Source organism: Artemia franciscana, unplaced genomic scaffold (genome assembly GCF_032884065.1).
Source record: "Artemia franciscana unplaced genomic scaffold, ASM3288406v1 Scaffold_2657, whole genome shotgun sequence".
Taxonomy (NCBI): Eukaryota; Metazoa; Arthropoda; class Branchiopoda; order Anostraca; family Artemiidae; genus Artemia; species Artemia franciscana.
This window is the reverse complement of record NW_027063461.1, coordinates 7,315-35,192: the sequence shown is the minus strand read 5'-3', so window position 1 is coordinate 35,192 and position 27,878 is coordinate 7,315. Positions and strand designations below refer to the sequence as shown.

Here is a 27,878-nt window from a genome sequence, read left to right as displayed (position 1 = left end):
AGCAAGTCTGCTTCTGCGTTGCTCTGGTAGTTCCTCGGCATGCTTTCTTTTTTCACTTTCTCTTTTAGCAGCAAGTCTGCTTTCGCGTTGCTCTGGTAGTTCCTCGGCATGCTTTCTTTTTTCACATTCTCTTTTAGCAGCAAGTCTGCTTCTGCGTTGCTCTGGTAGTTCCTCGGCATGCTTTCTTTTTTCACATTCTCTTTTAGCAGCAAGTCTGCTTCTGCGTTGCTCTGGTAGTTCCTCGGCATGCTTTCTTTTTTCACTTTCTCTTTTAGCAGCAAGTCTGCTTTCGCGTTGCTCTGGTAGTTCCTCGGCATGCTTTCTTTTTTCACATTCTCTTTTAGCAGCAAGTCTGCTTCTGCGTTGCTCTGGTAGTTCCTCGGCATGCTTTCTTTTTTCACATTCTCTTTTAGCAGCAAGTCTGCTTCTGCGTTGCTCTGGTAGTTCCTCGGCATGCTTTCTTTTTTCACTTTCTCTTTTAGCAGCAAGTCTGCTTTCGCGTTGCTCTGGTAGTTCCTCGGCACGCTTTCTTTTCTGACTTTCTCTATCACCAGCAAGTTTTCTGGCATAGACTCTTTGAGCATCTTCATCAGTCATTATAAACTTAAGCATTAATAGAATTCTACACGAACATCCGTCTTATATAACTTGAATGACGTCACGCCTTCAAAGCAAAAATGATGCCTTCAAAGCAAAAATGATGGCAGCTAATTTCATGACGTCAGCCGAAACATGACGGCGAACATATGTCTTATATAACTTGAATGACGTCACCTTCAAAGCGAAAATGACGGCAACTAATTTCATGACGTCAGCCGAAACATGACGTCACCTGACACATCCATCCACACATCCATCCAAACATCCACAGACAGACAACTTATTTTTATATATATAGATATATATATATATATATATATATATATATATATATATATATATATATATATATATATATATAAATAAGTTGTCTGTGTGTGGATCTGTGGATGGATCAGGTGACGTCACCTGAAAAAACTGGATCAGGTGACAAAACTGAAAACTGAAAAAACTAAAAAAAGGCGAAAACTACAAAAAAAACTAAAAACTAATAAAAAAAATAAAAAAGCTAAAAAACTAAAAAAACTAAAAAAAGGTAAAAACTACAAAAAAAACTAAAAACTAATAAAAAAGCTAAAAAACTAAAAAACTAAAAAAAGGCAAAAACTACAAAAAAAAACTAAAAACTAATAAAAAAATAAAAAAGCTAAAAAACTAAAAAAAACTAAAAATAACTAAAAAAAGGTAAAAAACTAAAAAAACTAAAAACTAAAAAAAACTAAAAAAAAGGAAAAAACTGAAAAATAAGCTAAAATAAAGGTAAAAACCAATAAAAAACTAAAAAAAAAACTGAAAAAAACTAAAAAACGGCAAAAACTACAAAAAAAACTAAAAACTAATAAAAAAAGTAAAAAAGCTAAAAAACTAAAAAACTAAAAAAACTAAAAAAAGGTAAAAAACTAAAAAAAATAAAAATAAAAAAAACTAAAAAAAGGAAAAAACTGAAAAATAAGCTAAAATAAAGGTAAAAACCAATAAAAAACTAAAAAGAAAAAAAGGAAAAAACTAAAAAAAAATTTCATCTAAAAAACTAAAAAAAACTAAAAAAGGTAAAAACTAAAAGAACTAAAAAAGAAAAAAATAAATGACGACACTCAAAGGGAAAGCGACCAGGACAAAAGGAATGTTCGATTAGCAATCAACAAAGCACCGGGACAGAGGGAGTATAAATGACGACCAGGACATAAGTAAAAAAAAAACTAACAAAACTAAAAAGAAGGTAAAAACTACAAAAAAACTAAAAAGAAAAAAACTAAAAAAAGGCAAAAACTACAAAAAAAACTAAAAACTAATAAAAAAGCTAAAAAACTAAAAAAACTAAAAAAAGGCAAAAACTACAAAAAAAAACTAAAAACTAATAAAAAAAAATAAAAAAGCTAAAAAACTAAAAAAACTAAAAAAAAAAACTGAAAAAACTAAAAAAAGGCAAAAACTACAAAAAAAACTAAAAACTAATAAAAAAAGTAAAAAAGCTAAAAAACTAAAAAAACTAAAAAAACTAAAAAAAGGTAAAAAACTAAAAAAAACTAAAAAAAGGAAAAAACTGAAAAATAAGCTAAAATAAAGGTAAAAACCAATAAAAAACTAAAAAGAAAAAAAGGAAAAAACTAAAAAAAATTTTCATCTAAAAAACTAAAAAAAACTAAAAAAGGTAAAAACTAAAAGAACTAAAAAAGAAAAAAATAAATGACACTCAAAGAGAAAGCGACCAGGACAAAAGGAATGTTCGATTAGCAATCAACAAAGCACCGGGACACAGGGAGTATAAATGACGACCAGGACATAAGTAAAAAAAAAAAACTAACAAAACTAAGAAGAAGGTAAAAACTACAAAAAAAACTAAAAAGAAAAAAAAACTAAAAACTAATAAAAAAAACTAAAAAATCTAAAAATCTAAATAAACTAAAAAAGAAAAAAAAAGGAAAAAAATAAAGGAGAAAAACAAAACTAAAAAACGAATGTATATACAGACCGGGACACCGGGATACAAATGACGACCGGGACACAGGGAATATAAATGACGACCGGGACACAGGGACACAACTACAACGGGGACACCGGGGGAAACAGGGGGATATAAATGACGACCGCGACACCGGGACAGGGAATGGTCGATTAGCAATCACCATCAACAAAGCTCAAGGGCAATCATTAGAATCATGAGGTATAGATCTGAATACAGATTGTTTTCCCATGGACCATTATATGTTGCATGTTCAAGAGTCGGTAAACCTGACAATCTATTTATATGCAAAGACAATGGGACAGCAAAGAATGTTGTATATTCGCAAGTTTTACGTAGTTAAAACCATATATATATATATATATATATATATATATATATATATATATATATATATATATATATATATATATATATTCACAGGTAGGACATAGGGACACAACTACAATGGCGCGTAACTATTATGGCGCGTAACGACTTACGCGCGCGGGGGGGCTTGGGGGTGGCGCGAACGCCCCCACTAACTAGGTGTTGGGGTGGCGCGAAGCGCCACCCCAACAGCTAGTATATATATATATATATATATATATATATATATATATATATATATATATATATATATATATATATATATATATATATATATATATATATATATATATATATATATATATATATATATATATATATATATATATATATATATATATATATATATATATATATATATATATATATATATATATATATATATATATATATATATATATATATATATATATATATATATATATATATATATATATATATATATATATATATATATATATATATATATATATATATATATATATATATATATATATATATATATATTCACAGGTGGGACATAGGGACACAACTACAATGGCGCGTAACTAATATGGCGCGTAACGACTTACGCGTGCGGGGGGTTTGGGGGAAGGGCGAAGCGCCCCCACCAACTAGGTGTTGGGGTGGCGCGAAGCGCCATCTGAATATGGATTGTTTTCCCATGGACCATTATGCGTTGCATGTTCAAGAGTCGGCAAACCTGACAATCTATTTATATGCACAGACGATGGGACAGCAAAGAATGTTGTATATTCGCAAGTTTTACGTAGTTAAAAACATATATATATATATATATATATATATATATACATATATATATATATATATATATATATATATATATATATATATATATATATATATATATATATATATTCACAGGTGGGATATAGGGACATAACTACAATTGCGCGTAACTAATATGGCGCGTAACGACTTACGCGCGCGGGGGGGCTTGGGGGGCTCGAAGTGCCCCCACCAACTAGGTGTTGGGGTGGCGCGAAGCGCCACCCCAACAGATAGTATATATATATATAGATACTAGCTGTTGGGTTGGCGCTTCGCGCCCCCCCCAAGCCCCCCCGCGCTTGTAAGTTGTTACGCGCCATTTTAGTTACACACCATTGTAGTTGTGTCCCTGTGTCCCACCTGTGAATAGAGATAGATATATATATATGTTTTTAACTACGTAAAACATGCGAATGTACAACATTCTTCGCTGTCCCATTGTCTGTGCATATAAATAGATTGTCAGGTTTACCGACTCTTGAACATGCAACATATAATTGTCCATGGGAAAAAACAATCCGTATTCAGATCTATACCTCATTATTCTAATGATGTGTCCCTGTGTCCCGGTCGTCATTTATATTCCCTGTGTCCCGGTCGTCATTTATATTCCCTGTGTCCCGGTCGTCATTTGTGTCCCGGTCTGTAATTTCTATTCGAACAATCCCTGTGTCCCGGTCGTCATTTATATATCCCGCCTGTGTCTCCCCGGCGTCCCCGTTGTAGTTATGTTCCTATGTCCCGGTCGTCATTTATATTCCCTGTGTCCCGGTCGTGATTTGTGTCCGGGTGTCCCAGTCTGTAATTTCTCTTTGAGGTTCCCGGTTGTCATTTATATTCCCTGTGTCCCGGTCGTCATTTGTGTCCCGATATGTAATTTCGTTAGTTGACAAACATGACGTCAGTCGACAAACAACTTCATGACGTATACAGCTCAATCCTTATAATGACGTCAGTCGACAAACATGACGACAGTCGACACACAAACATGACGTCACTCGACACACACACACACACACACACAGACAACTTATTTTTATATATATAGATAGATAGATAGATTTTTCAAGTTACCAGTTTTTTATTCTTTAAAAAATTCAATCTCTTTAATACTGACGTCTTTTCAAAGATTTTTGATTATTCAAGCAAGCCGATTAACAGACAAAGTGTAACAGACATAACAGACAGACAACTTATTTATATATATATCGATGGATAGATTTTTCAAGTTACCAGTTTTTTACTCTTTAAGAAATTCAATCTCTTTTAATACTGTTGTCTTTTCAAAGATATTTGATTATTCAAGCAAGCCGATTAACAGACAAAGTGTAACAGACATAACCCACAGACAACTTATTTATATATATATAGATAGATTTTTCAAGTTACCAGTTTTTTACTCTTTAAGAAATTCATTCTCTTTTCATACTGTTGTCTTTTCAAAGATATTTGATTATTCAAGCAAGCCGATTAACAGACATAGTGTAACAGACATAACCCACAGACAACTTATTTTTATATATATATATATATATATATATATATATATATATATATATATATATATATATATATAGGTAGATTTTTCAAGTTACCAGTTTTTTACTCTTTAAGAAATTCAATCTCTTTTAATACTGTGTCTTTTCAAAGATATTTGATTATTCAAGCAAGCCGATTAACAGACAAAGTGTAACAGACATAATAGACAGACAACTTATTTTTATATATATATAGATAGATAGATTTTTCAAGTTACCAGTTTTTTACTCTTTAAGAAATTCAATCTCTTTTAATACTGTTGTCTTTTCAAAATGAAACCAGACTTGCTTCTAAAAGAGAAAGTGAAAAAAGAAGGCATGCCGAGGAACTACCAGAGCAACATGAAACCAGACTTGCTGCTAAAAGAGAAAGTGAAAAAAGAAGGCGTGCCGAGGAATCACAAGAACAGCAAGAAATCAGGCTTGCTGCTGATAGAGAAAGTAAGAAAAGAAAGCGTGCCGAGGAATCAGAGCAACCTGAAAGTTATCGCCAGGCATTCAGGTACAGCCCAGTCAATGATTATAGCTTGAAAGGATGTGTTGAAATCGGGACTATGTCTAAAATTGGTCCCTATTGCAAGGCCTTGAAATTCAATGGTGAAACAATGGGAATGTGTTGCGCCTCAGGAAAAGTTAAACTTCCTCTATTGGCTGAACCACCAGAGCCATTGAAGACTTTCCTTACTGGAACTACGTCAGAATCTAAGCGTTTTTTATCACAAATCAGAAAATATAACTCAAGTTTCCAAATGACGTCATTTGGAGCCCAAATCGAAAATCCAGATCAATTTATGTCTACTTTCAAAGTTTTGTTAGTTTTTTTTCTTTTTAGTTTTTTGCAGTTTATACCTTTTTTTAGTTTTTTTTAGTTTTTTAAGTTGTTTGTTTTTTACCCTTTTTTTTTAGTTTTTTAGCTTTTTTAGTTTTTTTAGTATTTTCTTTTTAGTTTTTTTTTGTAATTTTTATCTTTTTTTGTTTTTTTTCTTCTTTTGTATTAATGCTAAGGCCAAGGGTCGAACCTGGAACCTCTTGGACCTAGAACCTGGAACATAGCGCTTTACCAACTGAGCTACTGTATTTGTATCGGATTAACGACGCTTCTTGACTACTAAGGTCCCTGCGTCGGCCCTGTAGAGCATTCCTGCAGCATGGTTCGATCTCTGGGTCCCGTATTACCACTCTAAGGTCAAACCCACTGCGCCAACACAGGTAGTTATATAACTGAGCTACTTCGGCTTGAATACATTCGTTTTTGAATTGGTATGTGATAAAATAATTCAGACATCATATGCGGACTGTGACGTCACTCGACACGCAGACACACAGACAACTTATTTATATATATATACTAGCTGTTGGGGTGGCGCTTCGCGCCACCCCAACACCTAGTTCTTGGGGCGCTTTGCGCCCCCCCAAGCCCCCCCGCGCGCGTAAGTCGTTACGCGCCATATTAGTTACGCGCCATTGTAGTTGTGTCCCTGTGTCCCACCTCTGAATATAGATAGATTTATATATGTGTTTCAAACTACGTAAAAATTGCGAATATACAACATTCTTGGCTTTCCCGAGGAATAAGAACAGCCTCACCCTCATAAGGCCCTGTCAAGATTGTGGCCTCTATTAGGTTTTCCTTTGTTTTTTTTACGGCAAGTCGCGTACCATTGCAAAGCTTTGGTGGGTTGATATTTCTTAAAAGTATTATTGGTACGCCTATTTTTAGTTGTAGCACGTGTGGTGGAAACCCTGAAGGATCTATGGAATTTAAAAATTCAGATGGATAATTAACCGCTTCATTTGGTTCCAAAATACAAATTAACTGCGTAAAACTCGCGAATATACAACATTCTCCGCTGTCCAATTGTCGCTGCATATAAATAGATTGTCAGGTTTACCAACCCTCGAACATGCAACGTACAATTGTCCATGGGAAAAACAATCAGTATTAAGATCTATACAACATTTTTCTAATGATTGACCTTGAGCTTTGTTAATGGTGATTGCAAATGCTAATCGAATTGGGAATTGCAATCTTCTAAATTGAAAAGGCAGATCCGTTGGAATCATGGGAATGCGAGGAATAAGGACTGCCAGGTCTCGAATCTTGGTCAAAACAATATTGTTGATTTCGTGGACGTCTATATTTTTGGGTGCGAGAATCGCTCTTTCACTTAGCCATTTATTATTTATATAATTTTTTAGAATATTCGGAAATACTTTTTCAATCAATTCATTTTTGGACGTCAATAAATTACAGAAATCAGAATTCATGTAAATTATTCATGTAATGTAAATTACAGAATTCATTTTGGTCCTGAAATTGAGTCTACTGGGAGCTTTGCGTTTCCCATTGCCAGCAATTGATCTGAAAATGTTTGACCAGAGTCATCGTTTTGCAATCGGACACGCATATTTGTAGTTAATTTTAATGTTTTTACGTGTGCCCATAAATTAAAATTTTTCAGGCAAGCATTCATTTCGTCTGCAGGAGTTGATCTAGGTATTATAGGTAATGTTTGCCTGAAATCTCCCGCAAGCAATATTAATGTGCTGCCAAAGGGTTTCGACTTCTTGAATGACGTCACCGTCAAAGGAAAAATGACGACAACTAATTTCATGACGTCAGTCAACACAGAAACATGACGTCACCTGATCCACAGACAGACAGACAACTTATTTTTATATATATAGATAATAGCTGTTGGGGTGGCGCTTCGCGCCACCCCAACACCTAGTTGGTGGAGAGCTTCGCGCCCCCCCAAGCCCCCCCGCGTGCTTAAGTCGTTACGAGCCATATTAGTTATGCGCCATTGTAGTTGAGTCCCTGTGTCCCACCTGTGAATATAGATAGATTTATATATGTGTTTCAAACTACGTAAAAATTGCGAATAAACAACATTCTTGGCTTTCCCATTGTCTGTGCATATACAAAGCCGTATGTACTAATAATGACGTCATATGCAAACGCTCTTTTTACAAACAAACAAACATGCATCCACACAACTCGTTTTTATATAGATAGATAGATAGATAGATACAATACAAATTAACTGCGTAAAACTTGCGAATATACAAAATTCTTCGCTGTCCAATTGTCGCTGCATATAAATACATTGTCAGGTTTACCGACCCTCGAACATGCAACGTACAATTGTCCATGCGAAAAACAATCAGTATTAAGATCTACACCACATTTTTCTAATGATTGACCTTGAGCTTTGTTAGTGGTGATTGCAAACACTAATCGAATTGGGAATTGCAATCTTTTAAATTGAAAAAGCAGATCCGTTGGAATCATGGGAATGCGAGGAATAAGAACAGCCTCACCCTCATAAGGCCCTGTCAAGATTGTGGCCTCTATTAGGTTTTCCATTGTTTTTTTACGGCAAGTCGCGTGCCATTGCAAAGCTTTGGTGGGTTGATATTTCTTAAAAGTATTATTGGTACGCCTATTTTTAGTTGTAGCACGTGTGGTGGAAACCCTGAAGGATCTATGGAATTTAAAAATTCAGATGGATAATTAACCGCTTCATTTGGTTCTAAAACTGTGTCGACTGACTTGTAAAGGACTGCCTGGTCTCGAATCTTGGTCAAAACAATATTGTTGATTTCGTGGACGTCTATATTTTTGGGTGCGAGAATCGCTCTTTCACTTAGCCATTTATTATTTTTATAATTTTCTAGAATATTCGGAAATACTTTTTCAATCAATTCATTTTTGGACGTCACTAAATTACAGAAATCAGCAGGTAGTTGTATACGTCCTGAAATTGAGTCTACTGTTTGACCAGAGTCATCGTTTTGCAATCGGACACGCATATTTGTAATTAATTTTAATATTTTTACGTGTGCCCATAAATTAGAGTTTTTTAGGCAAGCATTCATTTCGTCTGCAGGAGTTAAACTACGTAAAAATTGCGAATATACAACATTCTTGGCTTTCCCATTGTCTCTGCATATACAAAGCCGTATGTACTAATAATGACATCATATGCAAACGCTCTTTTTACAAACAAACAAACATGCATACACACAACTCGTTTTTATACAGATAGATAGATAGATAGATACAATACAAATTAACTGCGTAAAACTTGCGAATATACAACATTCTTCGCTGTCCAATTGTCGCTGCATATAAATAGATTGTCAGGTTTACCGATCCTCGAACATTCAACGTACAATTGTCCATGGGAAAAACAATCAGTATTAAGATCTATACCACATTTTTCTAATGATTGACCTTGAGCTTTGTTACTGGTGATTGAAAATGCTAATCGAATTGGGAATTGCAATCTTTTAAATTGAAAAGGCAGATCCGTTGGAATCATGGGAATGCGAGGAATAAGAACAGCCTCACCCTCAAAAGGCCCTGTCAAGATTGTGGCCTCTATTAGGTTTTCCATTGTTTTTTTACGGCAAGTCGAGTGCCATTGCAAAGCTTTGGTGGGTTTATATTTCTTAAAAGTATTATTGGTACGCCTATTTTTAGTTGTAGCACGTGTGATGGAAACCCTGAAAGATCTATGGAATTTAAAAATTCAGATGGATAATTAACCGCTTCATTTGGTTCCAAAACTGTGTCGATTGACTTGTAAAGGACTGCCTGGTCTCGAATCTTGGTCAAAACAATATTGTTGATTTCGTGGACGTCTATATTTTTGGGTGCGAGAATCGCTCTTTCACTTAGCCATTTATTATTTTTATAATTTTTTAGAATATTCGGAAATACTTTTTCAATCAATTCATTTTTGGACGTCACTAAATTACAGAAATCAGCAGGTAGTTGTATACGTCCTGAAATTGAGTCTACTGGGAGCTTTCCGTTTCCAATTGTCAGCAATTGATATGAAAATGTTTGACCAGAGTCATCGTTTTGCAATCGGACACGAATATTTGTAGTTAATTTTAATATTTTTACGTGTGCCCATAAATTAGAATTTTTCAGGCAAGCATTCATTCGTCTTCAATGGCTCTGGTGGTGCAGCCAATAGAGGAAGTTTAACTTTTCCTGAGGCGCAACACATTCCCATTGTTTCACCATTGAATTTCAAGGCCTTGCAATAGGGACAAATTTTAGACATTGTCCCGATTTGAACACATCTACTCAAGCTATAATCATCGACTGGGTTGTACCTGAATGCCAGGCGATAACTTTCAGGTTGCTCTGATTCCTCGGCACGCTTTCTTTTCTTACTTTCTCTATCAGCAGCAAGCCTGATTTCTTGCTGTTCTTGTGATTCCTCGGCACGCTTTCTTTTCTTACTTTCTCTATCAGCAGCAAGCCTGATTTCTTGATGTTCTTGTAATTCCTCGGCACGCCTTCTTTTTTCACTTTCTCTTTTAGCAGCAAGTCTGCTTCCGCGTTGCTCTGGTAGTTCCTCGGCACGCTTTCTGTTTTTTTTTTCTCTATCAGCCTCAAGCCTGTTTCCTTGCTGTTCTTTTGATTCCTCGGCACGCTTTCTGTTCTTTCTTTCTCTATCAGCCTCAAGCCTGTTTCCTTGCTGTGCTTTTGATTCCTCGGCACGCTTTCTGTTCTTTCTTTCTCTATCAGCCTCAAGCCTGTTTCCTTGCTGTTCTTTTGATTCCTCGGCACGCTTTCTTTTCTGACTTTCTCTATCAGCAGCAAGTTTTTTGGCATAGACTCTTTGAGCATCTTCATCGGCTTTTGCCATGGTAAGTTCATCAGTCATTGTAAACTTAAACATTTCTACGTGAACATATGAACATATGTCATACATATGATTTCTACGTGAACATATGTCTTAAATATCTTGAATGACGTCACCGTCAAATCAAAAATGACGACAACTAATTTCATGACGTCAGTCAACACAGAAACATGACGTCACCCGATCCACAGACAGACCCACAGACAGACAACTTATTTTATATATATAGATATATATATATATATATACAAGCTGTTGGGGTGGCGCTTTGCGCCACCCCAACACCTAGTTGGTGGGGCGCTTCGCGCCCCCCCCAAGCCCCCCAGCGCGCGTAAGTCGTTACGCGCCATATTAGTTACGCGCCATTGTAGTTGTGTCCCTGTGTCCCATCTGTGAATATAGATAGATTTATGTATGTGTTTCAAACTACGTAAAAATTGCGAATATACAACATTTTTGGCTTTCCCATTGTCTGTGCATATACAAAGCCGTATGTACTAATAATGACGTCATATGCAAACGCTGTTTTTACAAACAAACAAACATGCATACACACAACTCGTTTTTATATAGATAGATAGATAGATAGATACAATACAAATTAACTGCGTAAAACTTGCGAATATACAACATTCTTCGCTGTCCAATTGTCGCTGCATATAAATAGATTGTCAGGTTTACCGACCCTCGAACATGCAACGTACAATTGTCCATTAATTTTTTAGAATATTCGGAAATACTTTTTCAATCAACTCATTTTTGGACGTCACTAAATTACAGAAATCAGCAGGTAGTTGTATACGTCCTGAAATTGAGTCTACTGGGAGCTTTCCGTTTCCAATTGCCAGCAATTGATCTGAAAATGTTTGACCAGAGTCATCGTTTTGCAATCGGACACGCATATTTGTAGTTAATTTTAATATTTTTACGTGTGCCCATAAATTAGAATTTTTCAGGCAAGCATTCATTTCGTCTGCAGGAGTTGATCTAGGTATTATAGGTAATGTTTGCCTGAAATCTCCCACAAGCAATATTATGATGCTGCCAAAGGGTTTCGACTTCCCTCTCAAATCTTTGAAGCATTGATCCAGAGCCTCGAGCGATTTTTTATGTGCCATTGTGCACTCATCCCAAATAATAAGTTTGCATTGCTGCAATACTTTACCCATCCCAGATGATTTGGAAATATTGCACGTGGGAGTTTCTGTAGAATGTAAATTCAGATTCAATTTCAAAGCGGAATGAGCAGTTCTTCCACCAGGCAGCAATGTTTTGGCTATTTCGGACGACGCACTTGCCAACGCTATATCATTTTTTGATCAAATTGATGCCAGAATTAGTTTTATCACAAACGTTTTACCAGTACCTCCTGGCGCATCCAAAAAGAAAATTTCTCCAACGTTGTTATCGACACAATGCATTATCGTATCATAAATGTCTTTTAGTTCCGACGTTAACTTGGAAATGTTATTTTGTACATACGACAATAGATCACTCGTACTGTAACTTTGTTCACGATCCAATTCTACACATGTCGAAACAGCAGCGATACGGTTAGGTGAAGGCATTCCCGAATCCTGAAGAAGTTTGTTTGCCATACGTACGCACAAATCTTCTATAATAACTAAAGTGTAGTTATAAATTTCTGATGTAAAATCAAAAGTCATATCTGACGTCACTAGCTGTTTTCGATGGAGTATATCTTCGGACATTTTTGACTTATATTTTCCCATAACTCTGTATTAGCTGATGGAGAGCAAGTTATTAAAATGATGCCAAACAATGCACGAATTTGACTTGGGGTAGACGTTTCGCACGCGTCATTGATGCAGTTATCCCAGTGTTGGTCATTCTCCAATAAATTCAGAGCTTGGCATGCACTACGGTAAGTGTCATGTATAGTACCGTTTACAGTTCTCAAATACTCAAAGGATGTCGGACCGGGTACATTCACCAAAAGCAGGCGTAGAAAGAAGCATTCATGTTGATTGGGGTGAACGGTGTAGAGTCTTCCTATCGTGATATCTTTGAAGATGGTAGGTTGGCCTCGCCTGAGAATGGTAGAAGGGACCCTGCTCTATGATAAATTTGCCCTTTTACTTTGAAAGTAGACATAAATTAATCTGGATTTTTGATTTGGGCTCCAAACGACGTAATTTGGAAACATGAGTTGTATTTTCTGATTTTTGACAAAAAACGCTTAGATTCTGACGTAGTTCCAGTAAGGAAAGTCTTCAATGGCTCTGGTGGTGCAGCCAATAGAGGAAGTTTATCTTTTCCTGAGGCGCAACACATTCCCATTGTTTCACCATTGAATTTCAAGGCCTTGCAATAGGGACAAATTTAAGACATTGTCCCGATTTGAACACATCTACTCAAGCTATAATCATCGACTGGGCTGTACCTGAATGCCAGGCGATAACTTTCAGGTTGCTCTGATTCCTCGGCACGCTTTCTTTTCTTACTTTCTCTATCAGCAGCAAGCCTGATTTCTTGCTGTTCTAGTGATTCCTCGGCACGCCTTCTTTTTTCACTTTCTCTTTTAGCAGCAAGTCTGCTTTCACGTTGCTCTGGTAGTTCCTCGGCACGATTTCTGTTCTTTCTATCTCTATCAGCCTCAAGCCTGTTCCCTTGCTGTTCTTTTGATTTCTCGGCACGATTTCTGTTTTTTCTTTCTCTATCAGCCTTAAGCCTGTTTCCTTGCTGTTCTTTTGATTCCTCGGCACGCTTTCTTTTCTGACTTTCTCTATCAGCAGCAAGTTTTTTGGCATAGACTCTTTGAGCATCTTCATCGGCTTTTGCCATTGTAAGTTCATCAGTCATTTTAAACTTAAACATTACTGAATATAGATTCGGTCGTTATTTGTGTCCCGGTGTCCCTGTCTGTAATTTCTCTTTGAGTGTCTCGGTCGTCATTTATATTCCCTGTTTCCTGGTGTCCTGGTCGTCATTTGTGTCCCGGTGTTCCGGTCTGTAATTTCATCAGTTGACAAACATGACGTCCTCATAACAAACATGACGATAACTAACTTCATGACGACATACAGCTCAATCCTAATGATGTCAGTCGACAGACAGACAAACAACTTATTTTTATATATATAATTTTTATATATATAGATATAAATAAGTTGTTTGTTTGTGTGTCTCTCTGTCTGTCCGCATATGACGTCTGAATTATTTCATCATATACCAATTCAAAAACGAATGTATTCAAGCGAAGTAGCTGAGTTGGTAAAGCTTTATTTTCCAGGTTCTAGGTCCGAGAGGTTCCAGGTTCGAACCTTGGCTTTAGCATTGATATAAAAGAATAAAAAAAAACTAAAAAAAGTTTTTAAATGGTAAAAAATAAGTTTTTGCAGATGTAGGTGACTTGTATTATTTTGATATAGTCAGAATGGGAAAGAAAGCTAAGGTTGTACATGAAAATGAAGTTTATTCTATTTTAAATATATTTATATTAAAAAAAGACGCTAGAAATGGCAATTTCCTTTCAAATTAGTTATTGAACAACACTTGGTGATGTTCCAGTGCTCAGCTATCTTGGCAAAACAAGAAAAAAAGGTGCCGTTGATGCACAATATAGTAGTTCAAGCAACTTACCTTGTTTTTCAAGCTAATAGATATTCCTCACCATTCAAGCCAAGGGACGATAAGTTTTCATATTTAGGGATTTCGGACAAGGTGGCTCTAATAGTGTTCTTCTTGTTTTGAACTGACAGTTTTTTTAGGAGTTTTAGGCTATTATATTTCTTGATATTGGACGTGATTTTCTCTTACTAGGGTACAAGCTACCACTGTAAACCAGATGTTGATGATAATGATAATGAGCAATTTTCTTGTTTCTAAATTCAATAGATTTTCTTTGTTGTTCAAGGCAAGGAGTTGTAAATTTCCATTACACAGATTTCAGACAAGGCGGTTCTAATAATGTATTTTGTAGTTATTTCTAACACTATTTTGTCGAACTTTTGTGCTGTTTGATTTCTGAACATGAAACGTGCTCGTCTCTAACTATGTAGCCGCTACCACTGCAACGATTAAGTTTGTTAAAGTTAATAGTTGTGCACAAACTTTCTAGCTAACACCCATACACATTCTTACTTGTGTCCAAAATGCTACAGACTTTTGAACCAACTTGATTTTATGACGCAGCTCACAGTCATTTGTAAAACATCGAACACATTTAAGAATTTTCTTATAAAGAAAACAAGAGGCAACAATTATGAAAAATGGAAAAAAATCGGCAGCTTTCGTTGATTATTAGCCTTTCGTCGATCTGCTTGTCTTAGCCTTTGTTGACAGCAACCAAATTTTATACTCTTGTTTCTTAGGAATAGAACTATAGGTAAAAAGTTTGTAATATCTTTAATATTTACAATATTTAGTTAGAATATGGCTTTTCAAAAAGGGAAGCAACCTACAAAAGGTCAGAAGCAAATTGCAGAAGAAAATGTAGACACGTTGATACGTTATAGGAATATGATTTTAGGTACTAATGTAGTCTTCTTTGTTGTACATTCTATATTTTATCCAAGGATTAGCTATGGAGACATTATTTTGTTTGGAATGGTTGCTGCTATATATATTTGTTGTTTCCAATTCATGAGGTATATTGCTAGACCCACTTTTGGAGAAAATGGACAATTATTTGATGCCAGCGTGGATCTCAATATGCACAGTGGAGTTGGAGAGCATGTGAAGGACATATTAATTTGGACATGTGTTTGTCAAGTGCTATCCCTAATTTCCAGTTACTTTTGGTTCCTTCTTGTGCTAATTCCTGGTCGTTTTGGCTGGATGGCATGGCGGAGTATTATATCACCATAATTTTTTCAACAAGCACCAGTTGAAGAAGTTAGTGAAAAGAAGTAGAGGAAGCTAGAAAGAAAAATGATGCGGAAATGAAGTTGTGTTTTCAATCTTTTTGAATTATTGAGGGTTTTTATAAAGGACTTAGTGCGTATGAGAATCTTTTATTACTAATTTTAAGGGAATTCTTTTTTTAAGCTTTAGTGAAAACAAAATGATGACTTTTCAACAATAATGAACTGTATGTGAAAAGTTCAAACAGTGGGATTTGTAGTAGTTGCACTAGGTTTTCTACAGACACTTGCTGAGCCAAACCCTGTGAATTTTCATTTTAATCCTGTTGTCGCAAACATCTATGCTCTAAAATATTCTGAAGTTGATTTGGTAGCTCTTAAGCCTGATTTGAAAACAAATCTGATACCTCTTTTTAATAGGAATGTAAAATAGCTATATGACTATCTAACCGCCGAGTACCATACTAAACACAATGGATTAAATCAGGTAATTTTATGCGACAAAATACTAAAAAAAATGGACGAAGCTAAACTTGACTTAAAAGATTTGATAGTGTGGTTTGGGGACAAAGAAAATGAGTTGCGTGGGAACGAGAACATTGTTCTAACTCTTTCTTGGAATTTAGTACCTAATATTGGATTTCTTCCAAGATATTCTGGCACAGGAGCCAATGTCATCAATTTTCCATTCAATTATAAGGTAGCTTCAAAATTACAAGATAGGAGAATAATAGGCAAAATAAAACAACATTACAATAATGGAATTCTACAAAGATTGGAAGAAAGTGAGGGAGATTAAGAAGGCATGAAAGTATGAATTTGGAAGGTGTCAAACTATGGCTGTTAATAAAACTGACCATGATCCAGAAGATACAGCCAGACAGCATATGCTGAAATGTATTCAACTATATGTTGTAGATAACGTCTTAACGGGCAGTATGGTTTTATGCAGAAGAGAAACTTATATAGGTCTTTTGGCTTGAACAACAAAGTAAATATGTTGGCTTGAAAAGCAAAAAGTGGCTGCGACTATGATATTCTGCAAATACGGCATCTTTTGACTTTTTTTTTTAAATAGCAGGGCACTGGAAATTTGCAGAAAGCTCTTTGATAGCTCGTCTGAAAGAAAATAGCCACATCTAGTGCCCTTTGTAATCAATTTTTTTTAATATAATCGATTTATTATCATAAACTGCATTTTTCTGTAACACTGTAGTAGCTTATCTATCTATCTATATATATAAAAATAAGTTGTCTGTGTGTGTGTGTGTCTGTCGAGTGACGTCATGTTTGTGTGTCGACTGACGTCATGTTTGTCGGCTGACTTCATTTTAAGGATTGAGCTGTATGCGTAATGAAGTTGTTTGTCGACTGACGTCATGTTTGTCGACTGATGAAACTACATACCGGGACACCGGGACACAAATGACGACCGGGACACAGGGAATATAAATGACGACCGGGACACAGGGACACAACTACAACGGGGACGCCGGGGGCACAGGCGGGATATATAAATGACGACCGGGACACAGGGATTGTTCGAATAGATATTACAGACCGAGACACCGGGACACAAATGACGACCGGGACACCGGGATACAGGGAATATAAATGACGACCGGGACACTCAGAGAGAAATTACAAACTGGGACACCGGGACACAAATGACGACCGGGACACAGGGAATATAAATGACGACCGGGACACAGGGACACGTCATTAGAATAATGAGGTATAGATCTGAATACGGATTGTTTTTCCCATGGGTAATTATATGTTGTATGTTCAAGAGTCAGTAAACCTGACAATCTATTTATATGCATAGACAATGAGACAGCGAAGAATGTTATATATTCTCATGTTTTACGTAGTTAAAAACATATATATATATATATATATATATATATATATATATATATATATATATATATATATATATATATATATATATATATATATATATATATATATATATATATATATATATATATATATATATATATCTATATATATAAAAATAAGTTGTCTGTCTGTCTGTGGATGGATCAGGTGACGTCATGTTTCGGCTGACGTCATGAAATTAGTTGTCGTCATTTTTGCTATGACGGTGACGTCATTAAAGATATTTAAGACATATATGTTCACGTAGAAATCTATTAATGTTTAAGTTTAAAATGACTGATGAACTTACAATGGCAAAAGCCGATGAAGATGCTCAAAGAGTCTATGCCAAAAAACTTGCTGCTGATAGAGAAAGTCAGAAAAGAAAGCGTGCCGAGGAATCAAAAGAACAGCAACGAAACAGGCTTGAGGCTAAAGAACGCAAAACCGCGCAGTTAGATAAAGATCCACCTGGACAGCGAGAGTCAAAACATATCAAAACTAAAAATGATAGCGATGATGATTGGGTTTGGGATTTTGACTTGGATAAGGTCATCAATGCCTACCAGATTTTAGTTAAAAAAAACAAAGGTTCGGCGATATGTATTTCATAGTAAAGCTGAAAAATAAAGAAGAAAAAGAAAACTGAAAAAAGAAAAAATGTAAAAAACATGACGACCGGGACACAGGGAATATAAATGACGACCAGGACACGCTGAAAAATAAAGAAGAAAAAGAAAACTAAAAAAAGAAAAAATGTAAAAAACTAAAAAATACTAAAAAGAAAAAACACTCAAAGAGAAATTACAGACCGGGACAGAGGGAATATAAATAACGACCGGGACACTCAAAGAGAAATTACAGACTGGGATACCGGGACACAAATGACGACCGGGAGGCTCCAGGTTTGAACCTTGGCTTTAGCATTAATACAAAAGAAGAAAAAAACTAAAAAAGGTAAAAACTACAAAAAAACTAAAAAGAAAATATATATATATATATATATATATATATATATATATATATATATATATATATATATATATATATATATATATATATATTATATATATATATATATATATATATATATATATATATATATATATATATATATATATATATATATATATATATATATATATATAAATAAGTTGTCTGTCTCTGTAACGATGACTCTGGTCAAACATTTTCAACGGAAAGCTCCCAGTAGTGGGAAATTCGCAATTTTTACGTAGTTTGAAACACATATATAAATCTATCTATATTCACAGGTGGGACACAGGGACACAACTACAATGGCGCGTAACTAATATTGCGTGTAACGACTTACGCGCGCGGGGGGGCTTGGGGGGCGCGAAGCGCCCCACCAACTAGGTGTTGGGGTGGCGCGAAGCGCCACCCCAACAGCTAGTATATATATATATATATATATATATATACTAGCTGTTGGGGTGGCGCTTCGCGCCACCCCAACACCTAGTTGGTGTAAAGGACTTGTAAAGGACTGCCTGGTCTTGAATCTTGGTCAAAACAATATTGTTGATTTCGTGGACGTCTATATTTTTGGGTGCGAGAATCGCTCTTTCACTTAGCCATTTATTATTTTTATACTTTTTTAGAATATTCGGAAATACTTTTTCAATCAATTCATTTTTGGACGTCACTAAATTACAGAAATCAGCAGGTAGTTGTATACGTCCTGAAATTGAGTCTACTGGGAGCTTTCCGTTTCCCATTGCCAGCAATTGATCTGAAAATGTTTGACCAGAGTCATCGTTTTGCAATCGGACACGCATATTTGTAGTTCATTTTAATGTTTTTACGTGTGCCCATAAATTAGAATTTTTCAGGCAAGCATTCATTTCGTCTGCAGAAGTTGATCTAGGTATTATAGGTAATGTTTGCCTGAAATCTCCCGCAAGCAATATTAAGGTGCTGCCAAAGAGTTTCGACTTCCCTCGCAAATCTTTCAAGCATTGATCCAGAGCCTTGAGCGATTTTTTGTGTGCCATTGTGCACTCATCCCAAATAATAAGTTTGCATTGCTGCAATACTTTACCCATCCCAGATGATTTGGAAATATTGCACGTGGGAGTTTCTGTAGAATGCAAGTTCAGAGGCAATTTCAAAGCGGAATGAGCAGTTCTTCCACCAGGCAGAAATGTTGCGGCTATTCCGGACGAAGCAATTGCCAACGCTATATCATTTTTTGATCGAATTGATGCCAGAATCAGTTTTATCACAAACGTTTTACCAGTACCTCCTGGCGCATCCAAAAAGAAAATTTCTCCAACGTTGTTATCGACACAATGCATTATCGTATCATAAATGTCTTTTTGTTCCGACGTTAACTTGGAAATGTTATTTTGTACATACGACAATAGATCACTCGTACTGTAACTTTGTTCACGATCCAATTCTACACATGTCGAAACAGCAGCGATACGGTTAGGTGAAGGCATTCCCAAATCCTGAAGAGGTTTGTTTGCCATACTTACGCACAAATCTTCTATAACCACTAAAGTGTAGTTATAAATTTCTGATGTAAAATCAAAAGTCATATCTGACGTCTGTAACTGTTTTCAATGAAGTATATCTTCGGACATTTTTGACTTATATTTTTCCCATAACTCTGTAGGAGCTGATGGAGAGCAAGTTGTTAAAATGATGCCAAACAATGCACGAATTTGACTTGGGGTTGACGTTTCGCACGCGTCATTGATGCAGTTATCCCAGTGTTGGTCACTTTCTCTATCAGCAGCAAGCCTGATTTCTTGCTGTTCTTGTAATTCCTCGGCACGCCTTCTTTTTTCACATTCTCTTTTAGCAGCAAGTCTGCTTCCGCGTTGCTCTGGTAGTTCCTCGGCATGCTTTCTGTTCTTTCTTTCTCTATCAGCCTCAAGCCTGTTTCCCTGCTGTTCTTTTGATTCCTCGGCACGCCTTCTTTTTTCACTTTCTCTTTTAGCAGCAAGTCTGCTTTCGCGTTGCTCTGGTAGTTCCTCGGCACGCTTTCTTTTCTGACTTTCTCTATCAGCAGCAAGTTTTTTGGCATAGACTCTTTGAGCATCTTGATCAGTCATTGTAAACTTAAACATTAATAGATTTCTACGTGAACATATGTCTTATATAACTTGAATGACGTCACCGTCAAAGCAAAAATGACGGCAACTAATTTCATGACGTCGAGAAATTTTTATATAGATAGATAGATAGATAGATACAATACAAATTAACTGCGTAAAACTTGCGAATATACAACATTCTTCGCTGTCCAATTGTCGCTGCATATAAATAGATTGTCAGGTTTACCGATCCTCGAACATTCAACGTACAATTGTCCATGGGAAAAACAATCAGTATTAAGATCTATACCACATTTTTCTAATGATTGACCTTGAGCTTTGTTAATGGTGATTGCAAATGCTAATCGAATTGGGAATTGCAATCTTTTAAATTGAAAAGGCAGATCCGTTGGAATCATGGGAATACGAGGAATAAGAACAGCCTCACCCTCAAAAGGCCCTGTCAAGATTGTGGCCTCTATTAGGTTTTCCATTGTTTTTTTACGGCAAGTCGAGTGCCATTGCAAAGCTTTGGTGGGTTTATATTTCCTAAAAGTATTATTGGTACGCCTATTTTTAGTTGTAGCACGTGTGATGGAAACCCTGAAAGATCTATGGAATTTAAAAATTCAGATGGATAATTAACCGCTTCATTTGGTTCCAAAACTGTGTCGATTGACTTGTAAAGGACTGCCTGGTCTCGAATCTTGGTCAAAACAATATTGTTGATTTCGTGGACGTCTATATTTTTGGGTGCGAGAATCGCTCTTTCACTTAGCCATTTATTATTTTTATAATTTTTTAGAATATTCGGAAATACTTTTTCAATCAATTCATTTTTGGACGTCACTAAATTACAGAAATCAGCAGGTAGTTGTATACGTCCTGAAATTGAGTCTACTGGGAGCTTTCCGTTTCCAATTGTCAGCAATTGATATGAAAATGTTTGACCAGAGTCATCGTTTTGCAATCGGACAAGAATATTTGTAGTTAATTTTAATATTTTTACGTGTGCCCATAAATTAGAATTTTTCAGGCAAGCATTCATTCGTCTTCAATGGCTCTGGTGGTGCAGCCAATAGAGGAAGTTTAACTTTTCCTGAGGCGCAACACATTCCCATTGTTTCACCATTGAATTTCAAGGCCTTGCAATAGGGACAAATTTTAGACATTGTCCCGATTGGAACACATCTACTCAAGCTATAATCATCGACTGGGTTGTACCTGAATGCCAGGCGATAACTTTCAGGTTGCTCTGATTCCTCGGCACGCTTTCTTTTCTTACTTTCTCTATCAGCAGCAAGCCTGATTTCTTGCTGTTCTTGTGATTCCTCGGCACGCTTTCTTTTCTTACTTTCTCTATCAGCAGCAAGCCTGATTTCTTGATGTTCTTGTAATTCCTCGGCACGCCTTCTTTTTTCACTTTCTCTTTTAGCAGCAAGTCTGCTTCCGCGTTGCTCTGGTAGTTCCTCGGCACGCTTTCTGTTTTTTTTCTCTATCAGCCTCAAGCCTGTTTCCTTGCTGTTCTTTTGATTCCTCGGCACGCTTTCTGTTCTTTCTTTCTCTATCAGCCTCAAGCCTGTTTCCTTGCTGTGCTTTTGATTCCTCGGCACGCTTTCTGTTCTTTCTTTCTCTATCAGCCTCAAGCCTGTTTCCTTGCTGTTCTTTTGATTCCTCGGCACGCTTTCTTTTCTGACTTTCTCTATCAGCAGCAAGTTTTTTGGCATAGACTCTTTGAGCATCTTCATCGGCTTTTGCCATGGTAAGTTCATCAGTCATTGTAAACTTAAACATTTCTACGTGAACATATGAACATATGTCATACATATGATTTCTACGTGAACATATGTCTTAAATATCTTGAATGACGTCACCGTCAAATCAAAAATGACGACAACTAATTTCATGACGTCAGTCAACACAGAAACATGACGTCACCTGATCCACAGACAGACCCACAGACAGAAAACTTATTTTTATATATATAGATATATATATATATATATACAAGCTGTTGGGGTGGCGCTTTGCGCCACCCCAACACCTAGTTGGTGGGGCGCTTCGCGCCCCCCCCCAAGCCCCCCAGCGCGCGTAAGTCGTTACGCGCCATATTAGTTACGCGCCATTGTAGTTGTGTCCCTGTGTCCCATCTGTGAATATAGATAGATTTATGTATGTGTTTCAAACTACGTAAAAATTGCGAATATACAACATTCTTGGCTTTCCCATTGTCTGTGCATATACAAAGCCGTATGTACTAATAATGACGTCATATGCAAACGCTGTTTTTACAAACAAACAAACATGCATACACACAACTCGTTTTTATATAGATAGATAGATAGATAGATACAATACAAATTAACTGCGTAAAACTTGCGAATATACAACATTCTTCGCTGTCCAATTGTCGCTGCATATAAATAGATTGTCAGGTTTACCGACCCTCGAACATGCAACGTACAATTGTCCATTAATTTTTTAGAATATTCGGAAATACTTTTTCAATCAACTCATTTTTGAACGTCACTAAATTACAGAAATCAGCAGGTAGTTGTATACGTCCTGAAATTGAGTCTACTGGGAGCTTTCCGTTTCCAATTGCCAGCAATTGATCTGAAAATGTTTGACCAGAGTCATCGTTTTGCAATCGGACACGCATATTTGTAGTTAATTTTAATATTTTTACGTGTGCCCATAAATTAGAATTTTTCAGGCAAGCATTCATTTCGTCTGCAGGAGTTGATCTAGGTATTATAGGTAATGTTTGCCTGAAATCTCCCACAAGCAATATTAATATGCTGCCAAAGGGTTTCGACTTCCCTCTCAAATCTTTGAAGCATTGATCCAGAGCCTCGAGCGATTTTTTATGTGCCATTGTGCACTCATCCCAAATAATAAGTTTGCATTGCTGCAATACTTTACCCATCCCAGATGATTTGGAAATATTGCACGTGGGAGTTTCTGTAGAATGTAAATTCAGATTCAATTTCAAAGCGGAATGAGCAGTTCTTCCACCAGGCAGCAATGTTTCGGCTATTTCGGACGACGCAATTGCCAACGCTATATCATTTTTTGATCAAATTGATGCCAGAATTAGTTTTATCACAAACGTTTTACCAGTACCTCCTGGCGCATCCAAAAAGAAAATTTCTCCAACGTTGTTATCGACACAATGCATTATCGTATCATAAATGTCTTTTAGTTCCGACGTTAACTTGGAAATGTTATTTTGTACATACGACAATAGATCACTCTTACTGTAACTTTGTTCACGATCCAATTCTACACATGTCGAAACAGCAGCGATACGGTTAGGTGAAGGCATTTCCGAATCCTGAAGAAGTTTGTTTGCCATACGTACGCACAAATCTTCTATAATAACTAAAGTGTAGTTATAAATTTCTGATGTAAAATCAAAAGTCATATCCGACGTCACTAGCTGTTTTCGATGGAGTATATCTTCGGACATTTTTGACTTATATTTTCCCATAACTCTGTATTAGCTGATGGAGAGCAAGTTATTAAAATGATGCCAAACAATGCACGAATTTGACTTGGGGTAGACGTTTCGCACGCGTCATTGATGCAGTTATCCCAGTGTTGGTCATTCTCCAATAAATTCAGAGCTTGGCATGCACTACGGTAAGTGTCATGTATAGTACCATTTACAGTCCTCAAATACTCAAAGGATGTCGGACCGGGTACAGCAGCGATACGGTTAGGTGAAGGCATTTCCGAATCCTGAAGAAGTTTGTTTGCCATACGTACGCACAAATCTTCTATAACAACTAAAGTGTAGTTATAAATTTCTGGTGTAAAATCAAAAGTCATGTCTGACATCTCTAACTGTTTTCGATGAAGTATATCTTCGGACATTTTTGACTTATATTTTTCCCATAACTCTGTAGGAGCTGATGGAGAGCAAGTTGTTAAAATGATGCCAAACAATGCACGAATTTGACTTGGGGTTGACGTTTCGCACGCGTCATTGATGCAGTTATCCCAGTGTTGGTCATTCTCCAATAAATTCAGAGCTTGGCATGCACTACGGTAAGTGTCATGTATAGTACCATTTACAGTCCTCAAATACTCAAAGGATGTCGGACCGGGTACATTCACCAAAAGCAGGCGTAGAAAGAAGCATTCATGTTGATTGGGGTGAACGGTGTAGAGTCTTCCTATCGTGGTATCTTTGAAGATGGTAGGTTGGCCGTCGACTGACTTACCCTGTTTTCGACGTTCAAATACTTTATTTTTAGTATTCCACGTGTAATACGAAGGCACTTCAGTATACAGCAGTTTTTTCGCAAAAGAATCATTTTTGCAAAGCGAAAAAAAAGCTGTTAATGTTGTATCCGGTGGATTCAGGACTCTTTGTTGCACGTTGGTTTCCGTGAAATAAACACGTTGACCATTCTGTAAATGTACCGCTAAGTGAACAACAGCTGGACTACGTTCATGTATCGGAAATGAAAGAATTCGCCAAACAGCTTCATTACTGCTTATGTATCTTCCAGCCTGATATTCTACGATTTCATCGAAATCTTTGATTTCGGACTGCAAGCCAAAAACTGCCATGTCACTGCCTTTGTTGACGTATTTACATATATATTTTATTGCCTTTACGGAGTTACAGTATTCAACGTTTATATGTGCATTAAATGTTTTGGATAAACCTCGTTTTTGCCATTCCACTGAGTACATCCAGCATCGCACTGACCCAAACACTTCATGTTTTACAAGGTAGTTTATCAGTGATTTCAACTTTTGCCGGAAGACACGTGCCGTAATGTCATGCCTATGAACCGCCGATTGTCCTTGAAGTAAAAGCTGCAGTATCTCGTCCCAAGATTGATTACATGTAAATGTAATAAATAAATCTGGACGACCATAGAGACGAACATACGCAATAGCATCTTGAGCATATTCATGCATATGACGTGGACTGCCAGCATATGACGAAGGTAAAATTGTTAATCTTCCAACGTTTGTGGTATTACCGTCATTTATAACTGCATCTCGCAAATGAATGTATTGTTCAGAGCGGAGCTTGGTCTGATTCAGGCGGATATATAGCAAACGTTCTGATTCAATTTTTGCATACATATCCACGACAAATTGGTGAAACAATTCACGGCATTTTAAAATATAATTTTCTTCATCCTGCCGAATCATTAGTCTATAGGAATAATAATGCATTGCACTGCATTTCTTATTCATTTCTTTGTTAGTGGCTGGATTCATCAATTTAATATTAAAGTGATAGCCGTCGGCTCCATCCCAAAAAATGATAGGATATTGTAGGGCATCGTAGCATCGATGAGTTTCAGCAATTCTTAACAACTGGGCGTTTCGCTTATGTAGAATAATATCTCGAGGTAAAAACTGATCACCGACCATAACGATTGCCACTTCGTCAATAGTCGGAGCATTGTATCTACGCACATGTTGGCCAGGAGGCGTTTTGTCAGCGGAAATAACAATTTTATGAGTATCAGTAGGCATCAAATCGATGGCTGTTTTGAACAGACGCACTAAATTATTATTTTCGTGGAAAAGATGTTGCAATTGGGAAACGATTGTCCTTCCAACGTTGGGAGACATTTCGCAACGTGCATTCAATTCAGAATTTCTATCACTGATGAAGTACAATTGTAAAAATTTATGATTCTCGCCTAATAATGGTAGAAGGGACCCTGCTTTATGATAAATTTGCCCTTTTACTTTAAAAGTAGACATAAATTGATCTGGATTTTCGATTTGGGCTCCAAACGACGTCATTTGGAAACATGAGTTGTATTGTCTGATTTTTGACAAAAAACGCTTAGATTCTGACGTAGTTCCAGTAAGGAAAGTCTTCAATGGCTCTGGTGGTGCAGCCAATAGAGGAAGTTTAACTTTTCCTGAGGCGCAACACATTCCCATTGTTTCACCATTGAATTTCAAGGCCTTGCAATAGGGACAAATTTTGGACATTGTCCCGATTTGAACACAGCTACTCAAGCTATAATCATCGACTGGGTTGTACCTGAATGCCAGGCGATAACTTTCAGATTGCTCTGATTCCTCGGCACGCTTTCTTTTCTTACTTTCTCTATCAGCAGCAAGCCTGATTTCCTGCTGGTCTTTTGATTCCTCGGCACGCTTTCTTTTCTTACTTTCTCTATCAGCAGCAAGCCTGATTTCTTGCTGTTCTTGTAATTCCTCGGCCCGCCTTCTTTTTTCACATTCTGTTTTAGCAGCAAGTCTGCTTCTGCGTTGCTCTGGTAGTTCCTCGGCATGCTTTCTTTTTTCACTTTCTCTTTTAGCAGCAAGTCTGCTTTCGCGTTGCTCTGGTAGTTCCTCGGCATGCTTTCTTTTTTCACATTCTCTTTTAGCAGCAAGTCTGCTTCTGCGTTGCTCTGGTAGTTCCTCGGCATGCTTTCTTTTTTCACATTCTCTTTTAGCAGCAAGTCTGCTTCTGCGTTGCTCTGGTAGTTCCTCGGCATGCTTTCTTTTTTCACTTTCTCTTTTAGCAGCAAGTCTGCTTTCGCGTTGCTCTGGTAGTTCCTCGGCATGCTTTCTTTTTTCACATTCTCTTTTAGCAGCAAGTCTGCTTCTGCGTTGCTCTGGTAGTTCCTCGGCATGCTTTCTTTTTTCACATTCTCTTTTAGCAGCAAGTCTGCTTCTGCGTTGCTCTGGTAGTTCCTCGGCATGCTTTCTTTTTTCACTTTCTCTTTTAGCAGCAAGTCTGCTTTCGCGTTGCTCTGGTAGTTCCTCGGCACGCTTTCTTTTCTGACTTTCTCTATCACCAGCAAGTTTTCTGGCATAGACTCTTTGAGCATCTTCATCAGTCATTATAAACTTAAGTATTAATAGAATTCTACACGAACATCTGTCTTATATAACTTGAATGACGTCACGCCTTCAAAGCAAAAATGATGCCTTCAAAGCAAAAATGATGGCAGCTAATTTCATGACGTCAGCCGAAACATGACGGCGAACATATGTCTTATATAACTTGAATGACGTCACCTTCAAAGCAAAAATGACGGCAACTAATTTCATGACGTCAGCCGAAACATGACGTCACCTGACACATCCATCCACACATCCATCCACACATCCACAGACAGACAACTTATTTTTATATATATAGATATATATATATATATATATATATATATATA

General features: G+C 36.6%; 2 protein-coding genes across 2 annotated transcripts; one reads left to right on the top strand and one right to left on the bottom strand.

The window, feature by feature from the left end:
• Positions 1-11: 11 nt before the first annotated feature.
• Positions 12-27,878, bottom strand: LOC136042977 (uncharacterized; the record flags this gene model as incomplete). The annotated part of the gene is made up of 2 exons (XM_065727874.1): positions 27,612-27,878; positions 12-774 (listed from the first exon to the last, which is right to left on the bottom strand). A coding segment is annotated over exon 2 (601 nt), but the record flags the coding sequence as incomplete, so codon positions are not given.
• On the top strand, positions 15,327-15,761 carry LOC136042978 (transmembrane protein 208-like). The gene has a single exon (XM_065727875.1). The coding sequence runs from the start codon at positions 15,327-15,329 to the stop codon at positions 15,759-15,761; it is 435 nt and encodes a 144-aa protein (XP_065583947.1).